The sequence below is a fragment of the Trematomus bernacchii genome, unplaced genomic scaffold (genome assembly GCF_902827165.1).
Source record: "Trematomus bernacchii unplaced genomic scaffold, fTreBer1.1, whole genome shotgun sequence".
Taxonomy (NCBI): Eukaryota; Metazoa; Chordata; class Actinopteri; order Perciformes; family Nototheniidae; genus Trematomus; species Trematomus bernacchii.
In genome coordinates, this window is record NW_022987589.1 from 439,193 (window position 1) to 464,451 (window position 25,259).

The window sequence follows — 25,259 nt, forward strand, 5'->3', positions numbered from 1 at the left end:
ACCGATCCCAAATGTTTTTTGTACATTTCAAGACAATTTCTCTTTTATGGCAGCCAAAAATAACCCAGAGACATTTGTCCACATGTCCCCAGAAGGAGGACTTTAAAGCAGGACCATCTCTGACCTCTCTGTCCTTATTCTCCTCTCATGAATATAACTCACTGAATACAAATGCCCTCCCTCCGTTAGTTGGTAGCTATCATTAAATACCCAAGAGGAAATCAATGTGAAATCATATTGAATCCTTTTTGATATTGTAATGTTTTTTATGAGGCGACAAATGAAGCCACACAAACTCCTTTGTTGCTCCCTCAGGCGGGGTTCAAACCCTGTTTCTTCATACTCCATCTTTGTCCTTCCCCGCCGGACCAAATGAACCAGAGAGACAAAAAAGGTGACACTGAAGATGCAGAAAGTGTATCTTCTTTAACCTGCAGAGAAATTAAGCATCAACATTTAAACAGATTTACTTAAGACCGGGTTCAAATCCCACCTGGACTGTGTTTCCCTTCAGCCAACCCACAGCAGACTGTTTCATAGTAGCTGTTTTTATTGTGAGAAATGAACTCAATCATGTTGTTCTGCAATGGGAGCATCCAAGAGACGTCGGACACAATTTGACCTCTGAAAATCAGCAAACAGTTTTTATTCCTCACACATTTTACATTTATATATTCAGTTTAATATTTAATATTCCATCTGTCACATACTTATATAATATAATACCTTGCTTTATATCTTGTTATTGTTCATTTGTTAATTCAACATTTTCTACTTTCTTGTTTATTTCTTGTCATTACATTTGTATTGTACAATGCCATGTCTTTGTATGCTGCTGCAACACAAACATTTCCCAACTTGGCATCAATAAAGTATTATCTTACCTTATCTCTCTCTTACATTTAAAAATTCAGCGTTAGAAGTTTAAACGTTCAAAGTTAAAAAATATGCCTCCTTTACCTCAAAATCTTTTGAATTGCATGAAGGACAATCTGCTCTCCGATTAGGCGCTCATTTAATAGCTAGAAAAGTCCTGTCGATCCCTTACTCTGGAAAATGGTAAGCATGAAATAATCATAATGATAAAGGCTCTGAGCGTCTGGAAATGGTTGGTTTAGGTCAACACAGTCTCACTCCCAACTCGTCCTGTATGTCAGGATCACTTGGCGTCACTTTCAAACGCTCTGGGAAGCCCTTTAGCGTCGACTTTCAACTATCAGGGTACTCCCATAGACTTGCATAGAGCTCCCTAAACGTTGGTAATAGACGACTTGAGATGGTGGAGAAATGCTCTCTGATAAACCAAGTGTCACTGCGTTTATCAACTTGTTTCTGACTCAATATCAAGCCACAATTATTGTTTTTACTTCTTTATTTTTAATTGTTTTATGTCCGTCTTTTTGCCGTCAGTGAAGAAGAGAGTCGGGGCTCAGAAAACTGAAATCTGTATTTTATTATCCTTTTTTATTCTATTCTAAACCACACACTTATTTACTCAACAATAAGCCACAATTATTCTTGTTTTTATTTATTTGTTTAATTGAATAATGACGGATCCTGGCCAAACGTCAATATTGTTTAGGTAACATTTTTAAAGAACCACATTCTTTCGACTTATTCATCATTTAGGCTACCAAATGTCATAAACAAGTGTACATAGAAATTTCAACAACAATGACGTCTTGGAAAAGTGTGTTGTCTCCGACCACCAGTCAACAACCTGAAAATGTGCAAAGACCACAGCACATGTTAGTCGTTTGTGCTTGTCACATGACACAGGTTTAGCGTTTAAATGTTATTTTTCGTGTACTCTGACCTTATTATATTTCACGTCTTCTCTCCTCTGTCTGTCTTTCTCTCTCTAGCACCCATTCCTGAAGCTGGCCAAGCCTCTGTCCAGCCTCACCCCGCTCATCCTGGCAGCCAAGGAGGCCATGAGGAGCAACCGCTAATTGTCTGCACGGACTTTAAGATGCCACTGACAGGGAAATCCTCCAGCCTCTCCTACTGGTCGACGCATGACGACCATCGGCAAACTGCTAGTGTTATAATTGTTTTTCAAAGGGTCACAAAATGCCTCTCCACTTTCTTCCAGTGTTTTCTTACCTTTGGTGCCTTGTTCTAAAGCTGCATAAAGCCATTATGTGTTTTCCATGTGCTGCAGCCAGAGTATGTTTATTTGGTGGGTTTTACTCTGGTTACTACAGTATGCAATCCAGAAATGTGGTTTCAATGTTGCAAAGGTTCAAGACTCTTTACATGCTAAGGGGTCATATTCATATACACTTGGAGTCCTCGGAGAAGACGCTTTAAAAAAGAGTTTTCTCAAAATAACAACCTGCTGCTGAGAGCTAAAGAAGAAACTGGGTATGGCCTTTTCCTATAAGACATATGGATTAATACATCCACTCGTTTCTCTACAGTGATTGGTTGACAGGTCTGTCAGTGAAAAAAATCAGGCAAAAACATTTCTATTTCTTCAGGGCTGCAGTCTAAACATCCTCAAATAGTGGCATGTTGTGCAAAGCATCGTCTGTTAGTGAGTGGGGCTTTTTCATTCTTGTGTTTTTGGCCCATCAGGTTATGACTTGTGAGCGAGATCTCGTGCTGATTTGACCTCTGAGTTTCTTGTTGGGGTCTTAAAATTTGCCGTTATTTTTTATTTCTTACGACTCAGAAAGTTTGGAGCTAGTTTAAGAATTAGTACTTTTTTTTTTTTAATAAGGAAATCATCATTAAAATGTAGTGTCATGTAAAGGTTTTTTAGGACAACACAAGATATGAAGAGTGGGAAATGTCCATGTGTGTGGAGAGATGGAACTTTTGCAACTGGTTTCTACGGTTGCTCTTTCTGCTGAGACACGTGCATCCAGACTGGGTCCAATAGTTTAAAAAAAAGAGGCATGGAAAGTGTGTAATGATACACTGGGCTGTACTGTGGCCCTCAGCATGGGACACTGTGGTCTTTGTGCAGAAGAGAAGCCATTATCAGTGTGTCCTCATATCTAATTTCAGTCAAATTAATCGATTTTCAAAGTAGTTTGACGTTCCGTTTTGTATAGGCAATATAAAAAACTGGCGTCTTTGGGTGTATCAACCCCAGAATATAATTAATTTAACTTCACACACTTCTGCTATCACACTCTTTGTGCAGGTTGTTCTACAAACTATGCAGAACACTGTAAAAACATTTCTATCGATGTGCTTGTCCTTAGCTGTGCCTTTACAATAGATGCCTTACACACATACTGTATCAGACTGTCTGAACGTGTTGAACTGGAGGTTGCTTCTTTGTTTTTTTTTGTATATTATGTATTGGTGATGTCCTGTATTTGTTAACAGCTTTTGAAAAGTATGTATTGTTTTATATTTGTAACTAACACAACAGAAGACCATTTTTTTTCCCCCCCTGAACATTAAAACTTTTGATAAGCCTGAGACAATCAAGCCAGACTTGAGTCGAGATGTATTAAGAACGTATTGTTTAACCGGCTTTGAGTACCACATGAGTCTTGGTTTATACCTCTGTTTCAACACGTTTAGGAAACATTTAGTGAACGTGCCTTTGTCAGATTCATCGTGAAACCCACTCGTATGGTACTTAACAGGTTGACACACAAACTGAGTACATTTAAATACTATGAACAGGCTGGGAAACACTGATATGTGGCTTTTTGACAAGAACACACATTCCAGTTGTATACATAAAATATGAATGATTGAAAAGTCTGAAATGAGTGTGTTGTTTTTAATCATAAAAACAACAACTTCTGGCATCAAATATCATCAATACATTATGTAAATTATTATTAAAGGTGGACTTAAATTGGTTTGTGTGGATTTCTGACCGGGCCAACTGGGTTTAGGGGCGACGACCACAGAATCAGACAATTGACTCAAATGCAACACTAGAAAACTCACACAAGCAGACACAGTATTTTGAAAGTATTACCTGTTGTCTAAACGCTGGTATAAAACTAGACTAAGACCGGGGGATAAGGAGCGACAGGTGAAACAATCACACAATGGAAACACACATGGGCAGGAATGAAAGAATCTACAATGAGACAAATATATACAAGAAATCACAGGAAACTGCAAACAGAGAAAGCATAACCTGAGACGATAAGAGGGCGTGACACGTTAAAGTGACCGTTAATAATTGTTGTTTGAAAGTCAATCAAACCACTACAATTGGATGCAAAATCCACTGTAGAACTAGCAGACACAAAATGAAATGTAGATACAACAACCTCACATTTATAAAGCCATGGAAAGAGATGCACGATGCAACTTAGAGACAAAATGACCAAAGAGAGAGAGGAGAAAATAGACGCAACAAGTCCACAAAGAAATGCAAAATGATGAGAAAGAGACATGACGCCACAAAGAAGTGCTACATTGAAAGTAGAGGCAAAACAACTACAAAGAGACACAGACAGACTCTAGATTGTTATACAGGGCGACTGCAAAGCGATAAAGACTCACAAGAGAACTTTGCTCCGATAAAGAAGGGACTTTTATGTCACTGTATCTCAGATTCTGTGCATGATGTGAAAGATTCAAATGTCTTTACATACTCCTATTTCGACACAAGAGGGAAGCATTGTTGTTTTTTCATGCAGATGTAACACAGACAAATCTCACCAAGTAAACTCTAAATCTTGCCAAGTATATTCGTCTAATTTCTAGTCAGAATATGACTTTACACTCGATATAAGACCTAATAACTGAAGAGGTAACAATGCAGTGAGAAATAGGCTCTTGTTTTTAGACAATGCATCTTCAAGATTCTTGAAAACATCTTATTTTTTTTCTCAAATGAAATGTTTTTTAAGCTGCTGTGGTTTTTGTAAAAGATCGTTCATCTTGTTTTAACAAATACATTTTACTTGATTTAAAAAAAAAAAACTAATTCTTATTGGAAAATCAACAACTAACATCAGACAACTGAAAACCTTTGAGCATTTCAGGCTTATATTGTAACACAACATTTACTGATCCTGGTAAGATATAGTTTAAAATAAGTTGTACCAGCTAATCACAAGATCTCCTTTATCTAAAAATCCCGTCTTATTTCAAGAAATCTAACCAAGCAAATGTTCACTTGTTCTATTTGCAGATTGTTTTCCTTATTACAAGTGAAAACAACTTGTTTTCAATATTATTTTACTTGATTTTGGATCAGCATCTTTTACAGTGCAGAGAAGATTTGTTGGGCTTGATGCACAATTATCCAGTTTTTAAATAAGGTTATTGCTGTTTTTACTGCTGGTACTGGTAGTCTACATCCAGGGTGAGATACTGATTTGAGTCTACAGAGAGTGCATCAACCAGCCTTTACATACATAGGGTTAGTTTAGTTTAATGTTCAAACTGTTCTTCATATAAAATAGTTTCAGTAGCTATGTTTTATTTCTCTGTCTCTGGGCTGTAGTGGATTTGAAATAAATTAACTCTGAAGATGAGCTGAAGATGCATGAAGTGACTGCTGTATGGGAGCTAATGTGGGCCTCATATAGTCATACAAGAACCTCCCTCGTATGAAACAGCGTACAGAGTGCTGAGCTGTGACCTGACCTGAGGTTCTGATACGCACCACCGGCACAAACGTACAGAAACTACATGAGCCCCAGTCAGAGGGGAAGTGAAACTCCAATGTTCCCCTTTCCTAATCCAGATGTTCAATTATATACATAGTCACTAAGAACAAAAAGGCCATCTCTGATGAGAGATGAATGTGAAACAGGATCTACAGTGTGACACGTGACTAGTACTGTGTTGCACATTTATTAACCAGGCAATACAATTAAATGCATAGATCAGGGGTGTCTTGTAGGAACATCAGCAGGAGAGACTCTTTAAAGTAGAGACACTACATACTGATATACACCTGAACATCAGCAGGAGAGGACTCTTTAAAGTAGAGACACTACATACTGATATACACCTGAACATCAGCAGGAGAGGACTCTTTAAAGTAGAGACACTACATACTGATATACACCTGAACATCAGCAGGAGAGGAGTCTTTAAAGTAGAGACACTACATACTGATATACACCTGAACATCAGCAGGAGAGGACTCTTTAAAGTAGAGACACTACATACTGATATACACCTGAACATCAGCAGGAGAGGACTCTTTAAAGTAGAGACACTACATACTATTTTGAAACCTGAAAATTAGCAGAACAGGACCTCTTTAACTGAACAACTGAACGCCCAAACTTTCCCGTAAATGAATCCGTTTCAGCAACCCCTCTGATATTGTCATTGTCTTTTGTATTATAAAAACAATTGACTATAGCCACTTTAATGATTTCTGTGTGGAACTATTGTTCAAGTCAAGGATTAATGTTATTGGATCAGTTTCAGGTGACGTAGGCAGACATTGTCTAAGAGAGAAATCTCCTGGATCTGTTCCCAGGTCAGCAGGAACGCTGTGCAGGCGCAGCTCGAACACAGATTTAACATGACATGCAAACAACACGCCAGAGGAGATAACAATGGCATGACATGATTTCTGTGAAATTATATCCCACAGTGTTATATCTTCCTTATTCTACGATTCCTATCTTTTACTGCCACTCATTAATACATCTGATTCCACCTTTTAGAGATTTGATTCTGCTGATATAAGAGCAAATATGTACCATGTTAGCGTGCCAGGAATTATTTGTCTCAGAGCAGTGCAAACATTTAAGGCTGCTTCTCTGGGCCAATAAGACATAACATGCCAATTAAGATGCCAAGCTCTGATATAAAGTTCCTCAGTGCACGCCCTGATCCCCGAGCATCCTAACGTCATAGTAAGATCAAAGTGGCAGCACATGTCCTGAACTTTAAGGAATGATGCTGGTGTCTTATCTCTGCCCTCTGGTAATCCTACCCGCACCGTGCAACTCCTCACTCATAGCAGCGAGTCAAACCCAACATTATTCTGTCCTTAGGAAGCATCAAGACATCAAAATGATAAGCTTTTATCTTGTTTTATATTCCTTATAAATATATTTTGTCTCGTGAGTAAGTGTATTCTAAAGATCCTTTCCATTGAAAACATGCTTTTGTCCCTAAAATGTCTGACCTATATGCTGACTTGGCACTTGGCATACTTAAAGGGGACCTATCATGCAAAATGCACTTTTGTACGTCTTTTCTACATGAATATGTGTCCCCGGTGTTCCAGGGAATTCACCAAGTGTCAGAAAACACAACCCTCTCTATTTTCCTCCATACCCAAATCTCTAAAAAAAGGGGCTGCCACGGATCTGATAAAAACTGATCCAGATTTGAACACGTTACTGACGTCTCAGAAGTGGCGCTACGGCTATTGGGCCAACTCTCCACCTATCAGGGGAATGTGGGGTTGGGCCACGGCCGGCCATTGCCGCTTGAAAGAGCTGGAGACGCTGTAGTACATATGCCAGGCCTGTAAGTGGCGCTGTAGTCTGCCACAAAAGCAGCGAAGAAGACTTGGTTACCATGGTTACCCTTCTGTTTATTCGCTGTGGCTTTCTTTCTCTCTCCCCGAGGCAAGCGTTTGCTCCCGCTGCTTTAATTCAATGCAATCCCTCCCCGTCGAGGCAAGCACTGTAATTCTCTCCGGTTAGTCCACCAGCAGATGACAAACACCCACCTCTCCGCCTCTTCCAAGGAACGAGGGGACCGTGCGGCAGAGTTTCAGTTTCAGTTTCTTTCGCCGGTCAAGATGTCCGTTAAAGTTTCAATCTTCCGGACAAAATTAGAAAAGTGCCGGTCAAAGGTCTTCTTTGTTATTTATTGAGCTTTAAAACAAATGAATAACGACTCTATATAATAAAACACGGAGGACGGAGATCTCTTTTTCTCCCCCTCTTCTGACTTGATCAGAGCGGCTCCCCTCTCCTGCAGGGGGGCGTGGTCAGCTGCAGCTCACAGAATCAGCCCCCTGTAAAAACAGGGCTGGAAAGAGCAAATGGAGCGAAATAAGGCATGGCTAAAATGCAGGATCTGTTTGGTATTTTGAAAAAAAAACTATATTTATATACTTTATATAGGTATGGCCCTACAATATATTGTTCAAATATAGCATGATAGGTCCACTTTAAGTTTGGCTCTAGAAAGGTGTTTTTCAATTCTGCTGATGCTTGAATTAAAGCCAATTGCATGAATGTGATTTTGCTGCACAACAGACTCCTAATCGAGTCGAAGTTAAGAGGCTGAATCTCTGCTGTTTTCTTTAATGAATCAAAAGTAAACTGCAGCAGGATATCACGTTAGCGTTTGGCGGGGCAGGGCCCAATTCACAATGTCTCATTATTAAGCTAGAAATAAAGAGAAATGCTTTTGGCTCATTTTCAGAGATTTTCCTTTTTAGGCGGGAATTCCATGTTTAAAAAAAAGCTGGTTCAACATTGCTACGTTTTTTCTTTTTCTTTCAGGCCTACATTAAAACATGCTTGGAGGTGTAATGAACCCAAAGCATACTTTTGTTGGTGGAAGTAAAAAAAAACATGTTAGGAAAAGTTTGTGTTGCTGTGCCCTTGTGTCCATTAATGCAAGTCACTGCTTAATGATTGGGGTGATTTGTAGGCTGGTAGTAATAACTCATAATGAGCTATAAGTGTGGAAGCTAAACAGTGCTGAGCCCATTGAATAAGCCTGCGTCGCAGTGGAGGAGCTTCTGTTGGCATGGGATAGGGATAATCCTTTTAGGCAAAGCTTCGCCACGAATGAGTCAGTTAACACTTCCTCTCTCAGTCTGGATGAGCTCCCCAGCGTGAGACAGGATCCACATTTGATCAGATCCCCCTGGTTGTCCTCCGCCTCAGATCCTGTGGGTTACATATTGATCGACCTCACTCCATCAGGGAATTCGGATACCTGCAGTCACTCAGGGTGGAGGCGAGGGCCTGCTGGGATACGGGCCGAGCCTGAAAGATGATGGAATGGTTGAAAAAGTTTCTGAAAGCAATGATTTCAGCTAAAGTCAGGGCGTATGTGAGGGACTACTGCAGGAGGAATGGCCTTCTGACCCTCTCTGTGTTCGCCGTAGTGACGGGCTGCGTGCTTGGATTTGTCCTCAGGACGTTTAACCTGTCCACACAGGTATGGATAAATAGATAAATAGAAATTAGGCGGTGGATCTCTCTGACTACCATTGCATATCATTACCGTGGTATAATATGGTGTGATGGTTGTATCACTCAACATTCAGGGTGTGAAGCAACAGCCAGTCTGCTCGGCTCACTTATCTTTTCAAAGCATGTTATGTAATAGTAGATTTAGATCAACATTGGTTCACCTGAGCACTTGTATTTGTGAAGTGTTGCAATATTTGTAGCTGTTTTTATCTTGGAGGTTTCTAAAATATACTGCACACCACCTGCTCAGCACCAGACAGGAAACAAAAGAATTTAAGAAACTAGCTGATAAACAAACCAGAACATTTAACAGACGTGAAAATATTCCCTCCGTTGGTGGTGGAGATCAAAACAGAGCTAAAAGAGAGTTAATATTGGACTTGAATTCATCATGCGGTGATCAAAAATAATTATTGTTGCTCAATAACTGTTTGATGTGTAAAGGGGCAGCACATTGCTTACAGTTTGCCAAATGATCTCAAAGGTGAATGTTGTATTTACAACTCATAATGGCCTCAAAAAACAGTCATGCCGCTTTAAAGACTGTTTGCTATTTGTATGGTAAAACTCTTTTAAAACTGTATTATGATTTCATTTCTCTCATCAGATCATGCAGAAATGTTTAAATGTCTGTTTCAAAGCTACATGTGATCGGAACATTGTGTTATGTAAGCTGATCTAAATGGAGGTAGCTTATGTGTTTTGGCGAAGACATGAATGATTAGTGTCCAGTCTGCTCGTCACTGTCACTGCGGGAGCTGGCAAAACACAGCATTGAATTATTCTGAGCAAAAGACAAATATGTGAAACACACACAACAAATTGTAACAAAGGAACAGCTGCTCTCATGTTATTAGGTATATTATTGAACCATTATTGAGCTTTTGAACAGATCTTAACATATGAGTTAAACTCCTGGGCCCAGTAGTTCAAAACCTTTCATCTCAATCAGATCCGATCAGATTTTGAAATCCCATTTTTTGTGATCCAGGATCAGACAACTTGGGACAGATTTTGTCCCAGTATTTCAAAGCAATTCAGGATAGGATCACCCTGATCCAGATTCAGACTTTTCAAGATGACTAGATCCTGAATATCAGTGCTTTAATCCTACCGATCTCCATCTGGTGGATATGAAAAATAATACAAGGAAGACCACGTTGCAGAGACATCTATTGTCCGCAATTACTTTTGAAAGGTGAGGACAGATGATGGACTTTTTTTTTTGTTGAAGATATGTTTTCTTTAATCTAAATTACATTTGTGATTGACAATCTTTGTTGTGATACTTTTATGAGCATAGACATTTATGTCATCAACATTTGGTTGAAAACAAAATAGACCACCACAAACGTGACCAAAAAATGAAAAATAAAATTGATTTGCCATGAAGGCTAAACATTGTGTATTATTTCAGTTAACAAACTTTGCCATCTTATTTATATTGAAACATATTTTAAAATAAATTGTACAGTACATTTTGCTCTGGTAATCCACCCCTCTGGTGGGATCAAGATAATCCAGTTTTTTGGGATCAAACTGATCCCAATCCTGTGTTGTCGGTTTGAACTACCCGTTTTGAAGATTTGATCCAGATTAAAGCTTGGATTTGTTTTCCTGATCGGATATCAAAGTGATCCTAATCCTGTTTTTTGGTTTTGAACTACCCAAAATCCAAATCTGATCCGATCAGATATAGGGATTAAAAGTTTTGAACTACTGGGCCCTGGTGATTGATTTCAATGTAAATTAAAGTGATATGGTCCTTGCTGTTTTAGAAATATGGTTTGCTACAGGTGATTCTCTCTCACACAGGCTAAGATCTACTTTTCCTTCCCCGGAGAACTCCTGATGAGGATGTTAAAGATGTTGATTCTGCCGCTCATCACCTCCAGGTAAGAAAAGTCCTCCCCTTTGTGTAAGTCCTCACTCAGGTCAAATATGACTGCAAACGGCTGCAGTGCATTCAAGGTGGTACGTTCAACTTGTCTAACCAATTGTGAAAATGCATTATAACGGCTAAACACTCTTTTTATTATTGCATCTGTAGAATAAAGTTAAACCACTTTCCATAAGTAATATTTTGAAATGTTCTAAACAGAAACGCTCAGGTTATATCTACACTTTATTATATGCATATTGTTTTGTTTAACAATAATTTGATTATTGATGTTTGTACCTGTAGTTCTGTTCTAAAAAAAAGAGATATATACAAGTATAACTGGAAAAGATCTCTGTTCAATTGAAATAAATAACATTTGTTTTAACATGAGAAATCCACATCTAAGCTGAACCTAAAAAGCGAAACCATGTTAAACAAAAACAACGAGTATCATTAAAGCATAAAAGAATATAGCACTATTAGCATAGCATAGTCTTTCAGTCCCGCCTCAAAACCCATCTCTTCAACTCTGGGTGTTTCTCAATGTCGAGTAAAGCTGCTCCAGAGCCACTATTTCAAGGATGCTACGTCATCGAGTGCCGCCGAAGTACTGTTCCAATCTCCAGCATACTTGGAAATCTACCGAGCCCGGCGTACTCCGTTTGGAGAAATATCGAGGCTGCACATGAGTAGACTCCGCGGTCTTAAAATCCCCACAATGCTTTGCGCACGGACCAATTTCCCCAAATCTGTGGTGGAAGATGTAAGGCGGGGCCTCTCATATGACACACACCTGCACACTTGCTAGCGTGTTCCACTTCCGAATGCCAGGAAGTATTCTTGCCTTGCTTCTGAAGCAAGATGCTCGGCAGACATGTGCTACCAAGCAAGCGCACTCGCGATTGAGAAACACCCAGGCCGTTTCTCAATCGCGAGGATGCTGGCTTGATAGCACACCCGAGCCGAGCATCTTGCTTCAGAAGCAAGGCAAGAATACTTCCTGGCATTCGGAAAACGAAGAGTGGAACAGGCTAGCAAGTGTGCAGGTGTGCGTCATATGAGAGGCCCCGCCTTACATCTTCCGCCACAGATTTGGGGAAATTGGTCCGTGCGCAAAGCATTGTGGGGATTTTAAGGACGCGAAGTCTACCCATGTGCAGCCTCGAAATTTCCCCCAAACCAAGGACGCGGCCTCGGTGGAATTCCAAGTATGCTCCGGACCGAACCCTGTGTCCCATTATAAAAAATAAAAAAAATTATTTACTGGCATTGATCCGGACCAGTGACCTTGTATAAAGTTCACAAGTGGACCTTTAATAAAAAGGTTTGAGTACCCCTGCTGTAAAGCATCTTTGAGTTGTAGAAAATTATTAACAACACAGTTGGCCCCTTTTCTCCGACTAAATAAGGGTTCACCAGGTGAAATCAGTTTATTGGAGGGTTTGCTGTATTCACCTCGCTATATTTTCGTTTCTTCGGGACTGTGCAGTAACGTTACGTGGTTATGAACTGGCCCCCGTGTTGCTTTTTTATCGAGGTTGGCGCCAAGAAACATCCGAATGCAACATAAAAAGACACAGCTAGAAAGCAGGTTCACTGCAGACTCTGCCACTCACTTCTAATAGGTGATAAGTGATGATAGAGAGGGATTATTTATTATAGTTTTTTAGGAAAATGTTACTCATCGTACCTTAAGAAAATATGCAAAATATCAAGTTTCAAGACTCATTACATTTTTACCAGCTGACAAATGTGTTTTGGTTGATCTCGCGCATCAACAAGAACCACACGTACATACAGTGACCACCTTGAGAGATACAAATCAAACCTTTGTGACCCTCCAACCAGCACATGTTTAATACTTTCAGTGATCAAATGTATTGATCATGTCATTTTCTATTGGAACGATAGACAGACAGATACAAACACACTCATCCATTCACTGTTTTTGAAATACTGAAGACAAACCGAATTCATACAACTCTATAAATTCATAGTTTTAAATTGAGTTAAAGTCCACCTATTATGCAAAATCCACTTCTCCATGTCTCTTCTACATCAACATGTGTCCCCTCTGTGGGGACACATGTTGATGTAGAAGAGACTCTGGAAGTTTCAGGAGAAAAGATTCTCTCTCTTTTTGTCCTGATCCATTTATATAAAAACCTGTCTGAAAATGAGCTGATCAGATTTTGTTATGATAGTCAAGAAAACTCTCCTGGTGAATTTTATTCAAATTCCAACAACATGTACCCCTCCCTCATCAACCTTCAAGTTTAGCCTCAGTAGGGTGGTCCTTAAAATTGAAAGTCGGAAAGTCTAAGCTCCAACCCCCAGAATTCATTCTAGAATGGCGCATTTCCACCGCAGGCCTCGCTCGACTTAGTATGGTTTTGTTAGGCCTTGTTAGGCCTTGTTAGGCCCAGCTCACTTTAATGCTGCGCTTCCATTACAGTTTAGGAACTGGGGTAGTATCTATAGTAACGCAGTGTAGGCGGAGCCGTGACGTCATCTTCAATGAGAACCCCAGAAAAACAACATCAGCCGTTAGCTGTTAGCACTCAGAGCTAACAGCTCCTCATATATGTTCAGAAACTAGACAAAAGTTAAACAAGTACACACCACAGACTGTCTGTGTCATGGCGAATACAGTCGCTGGTTTATTTATGTCTGTATAGGCCGTTGTTGTGAGTGTGGACGGAGCATATACTGCGTTAGCTTTGCCGATCTCCATTCAGAAAACATGCATTTTAAAAGGTTTTTCGCCTGCCGTCTGTCTGCAGACTTGTCAAAGCATTAATTCATGGTTTTTACTAACCGGTATCAGTATGTTGTTACTTCGGCATCATTTTGAAACGTGTATTACAATTAAATCACGGTCAAATATGTCCATCTTGTTGTAGTTGTAGCCCCCTTGCCAGCGATGCTCTCTCTAGTTTAGCATACTCAGCCCGACTCAGCCCTGTTTGTTGGCCCCGATAGAACCACGATTTTGTCGGGCCAGAAAAAAGGTGAAAAAGTGGCCCCGGGCCGGAACTAGGCATAGTGGAAACGCAACCAAAAACGGGCCCGGCACGACATGGCACGCTTAAACCGCACTCCGCGCCATGGTGGATATGCGCCATTAGTCAAGAAAAGGGGGTTGGAGCTTAGACTTTCCGACTTTCAATTTTAAGAACCACCCTAATTGTATATATCTGAGACCTATAATATATTGATGAAAAACAGTACAACAGGGGACCTTTAAGAGAAATAAGCGCTTCACAGTTTTATGTTAATAAGAGACATTCTGTTTTACTACCCAGTCTTATGTCCGGCCTGTCAGCCATGGACACCAAGGCCAGCGGTCGGCTGGGTTTCCTGACCATCACCTACTACCTGTGGACGACCTTCATCGCCGTCATCGTCGGCATCGTGCTGGTCCTCGTCATTCACCCAGGCACGGGCACAGAGAAAGATGGCCACCATTCACATTCAGGGCCTGTTATGACCTCTGCTGATGCTCTGCTGGACCTCATCAGGTAAAGATTTAAAGACAGAATAAATCTCTCTTTTTGACCAAGTGAACATTGTGCTGGAAATGCTGTCATTCGAAAACATTGACCTTACTTATGTGCCTTTAATCCACGATTCCCTACCCGCTCTACACGCTGCTCTGTACCTGACCTCTGACATGATTTAATATAGCTCTTCTATTAGGAACAACATTTTACAGGCATGTGAGGAAACCTGTGAGGCTGTATTTAGACACATCAAATGTTATGAGCTGAATGCTAACGTCAGCATGCTAACGTGCTCACAATGACAAGGTAACAGTGGTAACAAAAATAAACAAATCAGGCTTTCCTGGTAAACAGATGTCCTCCCATTTGTTGCGTGTTCCTAATCTGATTTCTGAAACATAGAGAACAGAGTGACATACTTGGGGTCTCTGCTATTTTTGGAGAAGATGTGAAGGCTGGAAACGTATTGCCCACCTTCACTTCATCCATTAGACGGAGATAATCCCCCTCTTGGTAAGGGGCTTTACAGGAAAATCCAGATTTTCCACTCCATCTTGTTAGTTTTGTCTTCCAGGATAAGGATTTGCGAAACCAGTACACACAAATTAAATCCAATACAGACCCAGTTCTGAGCCTTCGCTTCCTCACGAACAGGAAGCTCCCTAATCACAAAATATAAAAGGATCAGTTTCAAATCATGGTAGCTGAAAATAAAGCACTCGCAACAAAACAATGTGAAGCCAGAAATCATGAAATGGTCCCGAAATAAGCTATCTAAAAATGTGGTTTATTGGGACATTACGTTTAAATGAAAACAGAAGCAAATTCGAAATAAATTATAACAATTGATTACAGCAATCACTATCTGAATCTAGACCTTTTTGTGAAAATGGGGAGACTTCTCGACATTCAATTAATAAAGAAGGAAGAACAATGTCCTTGTGACACACGTGCAGTGTAACTCTTACGAGGCAGGTCGGCTAAAAATAGGGAGACACTTAATTGTGTTTATCTGTTAATCCAGCACTTGCTCAGAAGGTCCTCCTTGTGCCGTGTCACGCTGGACAGAGACTTCAGTCTGGCGTGTGTCCTCAGGCTTACTGCATGTCCATTCAAGTCAAAGGTCGACTAATACCTCCTTCTTAAACCTGAGTATTATTAGTGAGCTGTGGCTGGTGTGTATCTGATGCTCTAAGCCAAAGGTCAGGTGTACGTTTCAGTCCTCTTACGTCTTTGACAAGCTTTCTTCCTGGGTGTCATTGACGTATGCTGTTTTAATACATACTGCTCAGGATGCTGTCCCCATGTACCTTGCACCACGTGAAGGCTTTTGTGTTGTGTACATAAAATGATCCATGTAGAAAGGAAGGTCAGATTTACAAGGTTCAAGGTTCAAGGCTTTTACTAGTCATATGTACGGAGCTACAGTGTAGTTATGCTTAGGTCACAGGCTCCTCCTACAGTGCAACACAGATAATAGTGCAAGTAAATAACATAAAATAGAATATAATAGAAATAGTGCAGAATAGTCTATATACAGTAATTGGAATATTGATATATATGAGTTACAACCAGATGAATGTTATGGATGTTCTTTCAAAAGTTCAGGTGTGGGAGGAAACGGTCTCTGAGTCTATAAAAGGTTATTTCAGATGTCCTAGTATATTTGGTCATTATTTGAATGAAGCCTCCTTGTTTTAGCACAGTTGAATCGCTCTTAAAGCATTATGCTGTAAGTCAAACACTTCCTGTATCCATTTCAAATTAATAGCGGCCCTACAATTAATTCCTAACCATTGCTGTGGTGATATCTCAATCATATTCATTCAATTCATTATATATTTTTATTTAATAATAGTTTGTCAAATGAAATGAAGTATACACTAGCCATACTGTATATTCCCATACAGACATGACGTGATATATTTGTCTGTATATTATCTTTTATAGAAACATGATCCCGTCGAATCTCATTGAAGCCACTTTTCAGCAGGTGAGTGGAGGACAAGATACATTTTGAGTTGTACTTTAACATCAATGTCACATGTTAACAACCCTCTGTGGTTGTTTCATCCAAACTCCAGTACCGAACGGACCTGGTACCTATTGTACATAACTCGGATGTCAAAGAATCTCAGGCCAACTTTGTGTATGTCATGCCCGACTACCACAACCCTCAACTCGGACACCCGGTCTTTCTGGAGATCACGCCTGCGCCAGACCTCCAGTACAAAATCGTCCCGAGTACAAGCAAGGGCATGAACGTGCTGGGGATCGTCATCTTCTCCGCCACCATGGGTAAGACAATCACACAGCTGAGAATACCACAGAAAACATCTCAAAAACCTGATTTATTTAAAGGTGGGGTAGGTAAGTTTGAGAAACTGGCTCGAGATACACTTTTTGTTATATTCCATGGAATGCTCTTAACATCCTGATAGCAATGAATATCTAAAGTGCTTTGACAAAAAATCCATTAAAAAAATCTGTGGAAGCCGTAATACTGTAAAAAGCACGACCAATCATTTGAGCCGGCCCGGCTAAAATAACTGGATGGCCTACCTGCCTGTCAGCCTTCCATCTGTGCACAAACTTATCTCGTGCCCTCATTGGTCATGTGCGCGTTCGTGTGTGTTGGAGGAGGGGCTCTGTAAGGAAGTGGCAGATTTTTTCCGGTTGTGTATTTTCAAATTCTAGCGATCTCGAGCTGGTTTCTCCAAAATGACCTACCCCACCTTTAAGTAAAATCACAATGGTACTGTTTTTTTTTTAGGTCAAGCTCTTTAAAGAGTTTATAAAATGTAAGGAATGGCTTCAATGATGATTCATGAAGGCTTTATATATTGGTTATGAGCAGGGGCGGACTGGGACTACAAATACCGCTAGTAAATTGTCGACGGGAGGGTGGGGTGCTAGTGACTTATCGGACCAGCCCACATCGTCCGACCGGCCCACTTCAGTACCGGCCCCTGGTTATGAGTCATTATTGCATTCAGTAGCCTACAATATAAGCAATTGCAACTTTTGGTTAGGATTTGAAAACCCGTTTGGCTGTGGTTTACGACACATTTAGCTATTTCATTTTGATGGAAACAGGCTTATTATATTTGTACCCTTGCCAAGGTTTAAAGAGCACACGCACAGAGGTAATATTGACAAATGGCCCCGATATAATAATATTTTTCCAGATGCTATCTCAGTAACCTTTTGCTAATGTGGTCTGGGAAGTTGAAGTTTAAATAACTTTATATACATTGGTTGTGCAGTCCTTTTCGGAGGAAGAGGGTTAGTGCTGCTGTACGATCTGTATAGTTTTACTTTATTTTCTAATCAAAATACTATTTCTGTGAAATATTGGATACTTGTATTTCTTTGGGCACTCTGTTTTTTTGTTATTTCACATTTAATCTTTAAATGGAAAGTAATATCGGCTGTTTGGTTAATGAAGTGAAATAAAAAGGTACACAATTTCTCACTAAAAACTATAGGAGAATAAGTATAAAGCAGTCAATGTATTTATTATTTAATGTCAAATCTTAATCTGGAAGTAAGTATAAATTAACCAAAAATATTATTACTTAAGTCAGTTCAGTGCTGAAGAAGTAACTAACTTACATTTTCGATTGTCGGCATGATAACCAGCCAAAGTTGGTAATTTATCTGATCTATAAAGCATTTGTTCATAATTTATGAACCATTAATGATGTAGTTATAAACCCTTTTTAGGGGTAAATTGTAAGACAATGATACCACATGTGCTGTGTTGTCTCAGGTCTTCTGCTCGGGAAGATGGGAGAACGTGGAGCTCCGTTGGTCAACGTGTGCCAGTGCGTCAACGAGTGCGTCATGAAGATTATCAACGCTGCGATGTGGTACGTCTGTGTTCGTGTGTTCGTGTGTTCGTGTGTTCGTGTTCTCTCTCTCTCTCTCTCACACACACACAAACACACACATGTGTCGTGTAAATGTAAAGACAAACAGATTATGTCTAAAAATAAGTCTCACCGCAGCTCATGGAAGAGTGCTTCCTGCTTTTCACAGGAGCTGGAGGGTCCACTTTCTCCCATTCAGAGTATTAGCGAGCTGATACTGGAGGATAAGGCTCACGGTCAGTGAAAGGGTCTGATAGGGTCAGACACTATAAGTCACTATACATCTCCTTAATGGCCTGGTTTTGTGCACAGGGGAATTGGAAATAGGAGAAAAAGAGCATTCCCCCAAAATGTTGACTTGTCTTATTTGTGACATGATCATACATAATACGTGTCGCAAAGGCAGGATGTGTTAATCTTGAGGTTCTGCCATGGATGCTATTTGAGAAGTGGACGTAGCCACCGTTGATTCACCCATTGGTTTGTGAACAGAAGCTTTGAAAACTCAAATTTGGCATCTTGGCTTTTTGGAACCAGACGTGACACAATAGAGTGGAATAAATGACATGCAAACGCCAACATTATAAGGCTCCCGAGATACTAGAGTAACTTATATCAACCGAAAAAGCACTGTGAAAGGGTTAAAAACTAGAAACTAGAAAATACATAGCTTACTCTGTGTAAGCAACCTGTCAATCACAAGGCATGCCTAAAGCATATCTTGATTATCATCTATTTTAGTCTAAATAGGATCATAATTTAAAGAAAAGTATGTATTGAAGAGGACTTGAAACTGATCATTGAGGCCATAAACTTTTAAAAATGTTTTCTGAGGTAATAAGTGAGAAGTCAAATTTAGTTTTATACAATCAGACGCCTTTTTTGCAACCAGACGAATAGCCCCCTGCTTTGGCCTTCTGTAGCCTTTTTATTTAATTTGATAATATACAATCTTAATGTTGAAGTATAAAGAAACCAAAAATATAATAACGTGTAAGTGAGCACATTGCGGAAGTAAATGTATTAGCGATTGAGACCATAAACGTATTCAGTAAACTGCGGTAATTATTCAAGTGAGATGGCCTATCATTTCCTCATAGGCTTTTACACAATTGGACTTGTTTTGTGGAACTAGTGGAATAGCTCCTTGTTGCTCATTTAAAACAATGGACGTTTAATGCACTTCCACATTGCCTTCATAATTATAATCTCACCTTCTTGCAGGTACTTCCCCTTCGGCATCGTGTTCCTCGTGGCGGGGAAGATCCTGGACATGCAGGACCCGGCCCACCTGGGGGAGAAGCTGGGCATGTACTTCATCACGGTGCTCTCCGGTTTGTTCGTGCACGGCCTCATCCTGCTGCCTCTCTTCTACTTCTTCTTCACCCGAAAAAACCCCTTCGCCTACATCAGAGGGCTGCTGCAGGCTCTCGTCATTGCACTGGCCACGTCATCCAGGTAAGGTTGTTTTTCTTTCTTTTAAACAACATAGTTACAAGACACGCCATACCTTACACAAACTTACATACAAAATGGGAAAAACAGAGGCAAAGACAAGACAGGACATCATTTAATTTTTTTTTTTTTATTGAAATATATAATAAAAATAAAAGACATTAAATGAAATGAAATGAAAATAAAATAAAAACAAAAGCAATTGGGCAGTAGCAACATTATCCTAAAAAGTGTTCATAGTCACAGCAGTTTACTTTACTTTTCCTTTCAACCAGATCGCTCTCATGGATTCCCATTGTTATGTCTTAGCATGTTTGACACATTCCCTAACAGTTGAGTAAACGGGCCCCAAACCCTATCAAAGGGTAAGGTTGCTTAATAAATAGTACAAAATACGCACCATAAGTTCTGGTTGCTTACATGGTAACTTCACTAAGTCACGGATCGCTTCCCTGGTAATATTATGGGGGTCAAAAAACATCCATCTCTCCAAAACATATATGAGCAGTCCATTATTAGACAGGCACAAACAAAATGGTCTGATCCCATTCACAAACTCCACCCAGAATTCCAGCTCCTACCGTCTGGTGGAACGTTCAGGGTTCCCAAGATCAGGCTGAACCGCTATGAGCACTCATTCCTGCCTATGTCCTTTAAAGGTCCTCTATTATCCTGTTTTTCATCAATATATTACAGGTCTCAGATATATACAAGTCTCTGAAGTGTTTGGCTCCAAACACCAAACAGATCATTGCAGCATTACCCATAATCCCCTCTGTTTCAGCCCTGAAGTGCTGATTCTCTGTCTGTTACTTTAGATGAAAATAAGGAGCCCCTCCCCACGCCCCTCTGAGAGAGATTTGGTTACAAAGAACACAATGGTGCTCTAGGAGGAGATGCAGGTGATAAGGTGGTGGGGGGGGGTTACCTTGGTTGGTGATTGGCTAATGGCTACACAAGCCAAAACATCGTTATGACATCATAAAGTGTCCAAAATCTGATCAGCTCATTTTCAGACAGGTTTTTATAAAAATGGATCAGGACAAAAAGAGAGAGAATCTTTGTTCCTGAAACTTTCAGAATCTCTTTCCACAGAGGGGGGGACACATGTTGATGTAGAAGAGACATGAAGAAGAGGGGACACATGTTGATGTGGAAGAGACATGAAGAAGAGGGGACACATGTTGATGTAGAAGAGACATGAAGAAGAGGGGACACATGTTGATGTGGAAGAGACATGAAGAAGAGGGGACACATGTTGATGTAGAAGAGACATGAAGAAGAGGGGACACATGTTGATGTAGAAGAGACATGAAGAAGAGGGGACACATGTTGATGTAGAAGAGACATGAAGAAGAGGGGACACATGTTGATGTAGAAGAGACATGAAGAAGAGGGGACACATGTTGATGTAGAAGAGACATGAAGAAGAGGGGACACATGTTGATGTAGAAAAGACATGAAGAAGAGGGGACACATGTTGATGTAGAAGAGACATGAAGAAGAGGGGACACATGTTGATGTAGAAGAGACATGAAGAAGAGGGGACACATGTTGATGAAGAAGAGACATGAAGAAGAGGGGACACATGTTGATGTAGAAGAGACATGAAGAAGAGGGGACACATGTTGATGAAGAAGAGACATGAAGAAGAGGGGACACATGTTGATGAAGAAGAGACATGAAGAAGAGGGGACACATGTTGATGAAGAAGAGACATGAAGAAGAGGGGACACATGTTGATGTAGAAGAGACATGAAGAAGAGGGGACACATGTTGATGAAGAAGAGACATGAAGAAGAGGGGACACATGTTGATGAAGAAGAGACATGAAGAAGAGGGGACACATGTTGATGAAGAAGAGACATGAAGAAGAGGGGACACATGTTGATGTAGAAGAGACATGAAGAAGAGGGGACACATGTTGATGTAGAAGAGACATGAAGAAGAGGGGACACATGTTGATGTAGAAGAGACGTGAAAAAGTGGATTTTGCATAATAGGCAACCTTTAAATGTTGGCCATGAGGGTTGTGCAATAGGTCGACATTGTCAGTATGTGCGTCTGTGTATTGTGTTAGTGATGAGTGATGATATGTGTATATGTACATGTATGCTGAACTGCAGGATGGAGTCCAGAACAAATGTCCTTACGGGGATAATAAAGTATATCGTATGGTATCATATGGTATGTTTGTGATTCTCTGCAGCTCTGCCACATTGCCCATCACCATGAAGTGTCTCCTGGAGAACTGTGGCGTGGACCGGCAGATCGCTCGCTTCGTGCTGCCGGTGGGAGCCACCATCAACATGGACGGGACGGCGCTGTACGAGGCAGTGGCGGCCATCTTTATCGCTCAGGTCAATGAGTATGACTTGGACTTTGGCCAGCTGGTCACTATTAGGTGAGAAGAAACACTGAGCTCATTATCCTCCCATCGGTTGTGTCGAGAAAACTAATTAGATTTGAATCCCTTACACACAGTGCTGGAAGAAGTACTCAGATGCTTTACTAAAGTACAAATACCATGGTCTCAAAATACTCCACTAAAAGTAACTGATTTCAAAATGTTACTTAAGTAAAAGAACAAAAGTATAAAAAAGTTCTCATTCTGCACAAAGGCCCATTTGAGAATAATATAAAGTACAGAAGAGTACAGAGTACAGCATAATGATAAGCTAAATGTACTTCAAATATCAAAAGTAAAAGAACTCATTATGCAGAATGGATATTTTCACAGTATTATATTAGCATTGTTTTCATACATGTAAGTGCATTTTAGCAGTGTCGTTTGTCAATGTGGACTACATTTAGATACTAGATACTGCGTAGATAAGTAGTACAGTACTGCATTATACCACATCAGCATGTTTTTAAATGCACAAAGTAACTGTGAGTGTTAAAATAAATGTATAGGAGTAAAAAGTATAATATTCACCTCTGAATTGAAGTGGAGTAGAAGTACAAATAAAGTTGAGTGAATTGACTTCCCTTTACACCACTGCTTACACACTACTGTTGTCTCTTCAGTATCACGGCAACAGCAGCCAGTATCGGGGCGGCTGGGATACCTCAAGCCGGTCTGGTTACCATGGTGATTGTCTTGACCTCTGTGGGGTTGCCGCCTGCCGACATCTCGCTGATCGTGGCCATTGATTGGGTCCTGTGAGTACTAATGCAAACTGAATATAAACAGAGCACTAGAGGGTCTTAAAGTAGATTTTCTTAGTGGATCTTAGAACAGCAAACTTCCTTGAAATGTTTAAAAGCAAATTAAATCTTTTTAATATGGCTTTTAATTTGGGTTAACTTTCAATTGTCACTAGTATCATTGTCCATGTTTTACTGTATTTTTTCTGTTTTGCTTTTATTTTAACCTATTTTAATTTCTTGTCAGCTTTAATTCACGGGGATCACTAATTTAATATTATTTTAATATTGTTGTGTTCTGTAAAGCACTTTGGGCTGATTGGTGAATGAAAGGTGCTATACAAAGAAAGTTTATTATTATATTATTATTATTATTATTATGATTTTGGGACGATGTGCAAACTGTTGTTGTCTTTTGTTCTCAGTGATCGGTTCAGGACGATGATCAACGTTCTCGGCGATGCCTTAGCGGCGGGGATTATGTGTCATTTATGTAAGAAGGACTTTGAGAGAGCAGCTACTACTGTTGCTGTCCCTGATCCCACTCCTAATCCCAGCAATGGAGGCAGCTCCATCCGGGTAAGAGGAACATTTACATTAGTTTAGGTTAAAACAAGTGCTTGTGAAGATTTTAAACCTCAACTTGAAGATAAGATAAGAAGTACTTTATTGATCCCAATTTGGGAAATGTTTGCGTTGCAGCAGCATATTTATATATATTTCTGTATGTGGCCCTCGGTGAAAAAAGTTTAGACCCCCTGTCCTAGATGGACACCTGTAGAAAGCATACAAACAATGTCTGCACACTGAGTTTATCAGGACTTTGTGTGTGTTTGGCTTTTTCCTTTTAAACTGATTTAGTCAATATACCTTTTTTCATGTTGAAATTGTAAATAATATGTATTTAAAAATGTCTTTCGTCTACCATGTTAACTAACTGTATTGTCTGTGACTTTTTCTCCTCAGAGAGACACGATAATCTCCTTTGGTAATCAGAGCATGGCGATGTCTGACGCTCCTCTGCTCACACACCGCTGCGACTACGTGTACGATGTGGAGGGCGAGACGGTGCTGGAGAGACCGGTGGCCTGCTACAACCTCTGCCACGTCTGACACACGTTCACATCACGGACAGTCAGGGATACTGCCTTCTGAAGCACAAATTCACCTCTTTGGATCAAAGGAACTATCAACATCCTGGTCGGTTTCTCTTCTGAATGAAACCAACGTTTGAGTAATGAGGTGTCAGGGTTTAGCGGCTTTAATGGATTTTGCCTGTGCCATGCCGAAAACAAAAAGAAACTTTAGTATTTGATATAGTGTTTTTCCATTCAGTTTCAAAACGGAGGAAGTGTCACGTTTAAACTAAACCACTCCTAACGCACCAGTAGGCAGGATATTGGGTTGCAACAACATACATTTAATGGGTATTAGTGTCAGTAACAGTTAGACATTCACGGTAGGCCTGTCCTAATGAAGTTTGATCAAGGTTTTAAGTTGCCTTAACGTGAACTCAGTTTTGACAATAATTCTGAGAGCTCGAAAGAAAACAAAAACTGAGCAAAAGTTTGTCATTGAAGTGAACCTTTATGTTAGACATGGTATTTATAGATAGATTTTAAAGCAACATTAATGTAAAACAATATGTACATCGACCTAGAGAGATCAAGTGTTTTTTATACCAATGCTTTTAATTTTCTGTTTTTTTAATAAAACCGGAAGTACAAAACCATGTCATTCTCCACTTTCTTTCAAACGAATGTCTTAAGTTGTGTTCTTATGAGGTGAGGAGAAAGCAGCTATGACACCTTGTGAAATGCTGCAGAATGTGTACTCAGTGTTGATGGTAGTCGGTTAAAGTAAGAGACATGTCTCCCCCATCTGGTCTCAGAAGGTAATCACTGAGGGGTCATGCTGATGAGAAACAGGAAATACAACTAAAGTCCAACTGTGCATACTTTGGTCAAGAAAACCACTTACAACACATTTGAAATAAAGTTCTAGACAGACTTTTGTTTCAATTCTGAAAAGCCACCATGTTTTTATTGAAATGATCCAATGTTAGAAGACATTAAATGGACTTCAACTTAGTGCCCTTAAAACCAAGAAAACAAACAAATCCAGTCAAACAGTTGAATAAGTAACAAGTATGACCACATACGTTGTCAAATAAATATGTGCGCCTCCTCTGGTGTAAAATACACCATTCCCACTTATAAATTAAGGCGGATCGCAGTTTATTCAGACTGCCCCTACAACAAATGTACTTGCA

General features: G+C 40.0%; 1 protein-coding gene and 3 gene segments (V, D, J or C); 2 read left to right on the top strand and 2 right to left on the bottom strand.

Annotated features, from left to right (window-relative positions):
* Positions 1–25,259, bottom strand: part of LOC117481379 — a 91,011-nt gene that overhangs the window by 16,128 nt on the left and 49,624 nt on the right.
* The window catches only part of LOC117481380, an 82,285-nt gene that overhangs the window by 13,745 nt on the left and 43,281 nt on the right, over positions 1–25,259 (top strand).
* The window catches only part of LOC117481381, an 85,968-nt gene that overhangs the window by 3,774 nt on the left and 56,935 nt on the right, over positions 1–25,259 (bottom strand).
* On the top strand, positions 8,923–24,142 carry slc1a8b (solute carrier family 1 member 8b). Its single transcript, XM_034129034.1, has 11 exons — positions 8,923–9,090; positions 10,941–11,020; positions 14,313–14,528; positions 16,461–16,503; positions 16,595–16,808; positions 18,283–18,382; positions 19,607–19,840; positions 22,047–22,241; positions 22,868–23,002; positions 23,413–23,566; positions 23,954–24,142. Exons 1-11 carry the CDS (start codon positions 8,923–8,925, stop codon positions 24,098–24,100), a joined length of 1,686 nt encoding a protein of 561 aa, XP_033984925.1. The 3' UTR covers positions 24,101–24,142.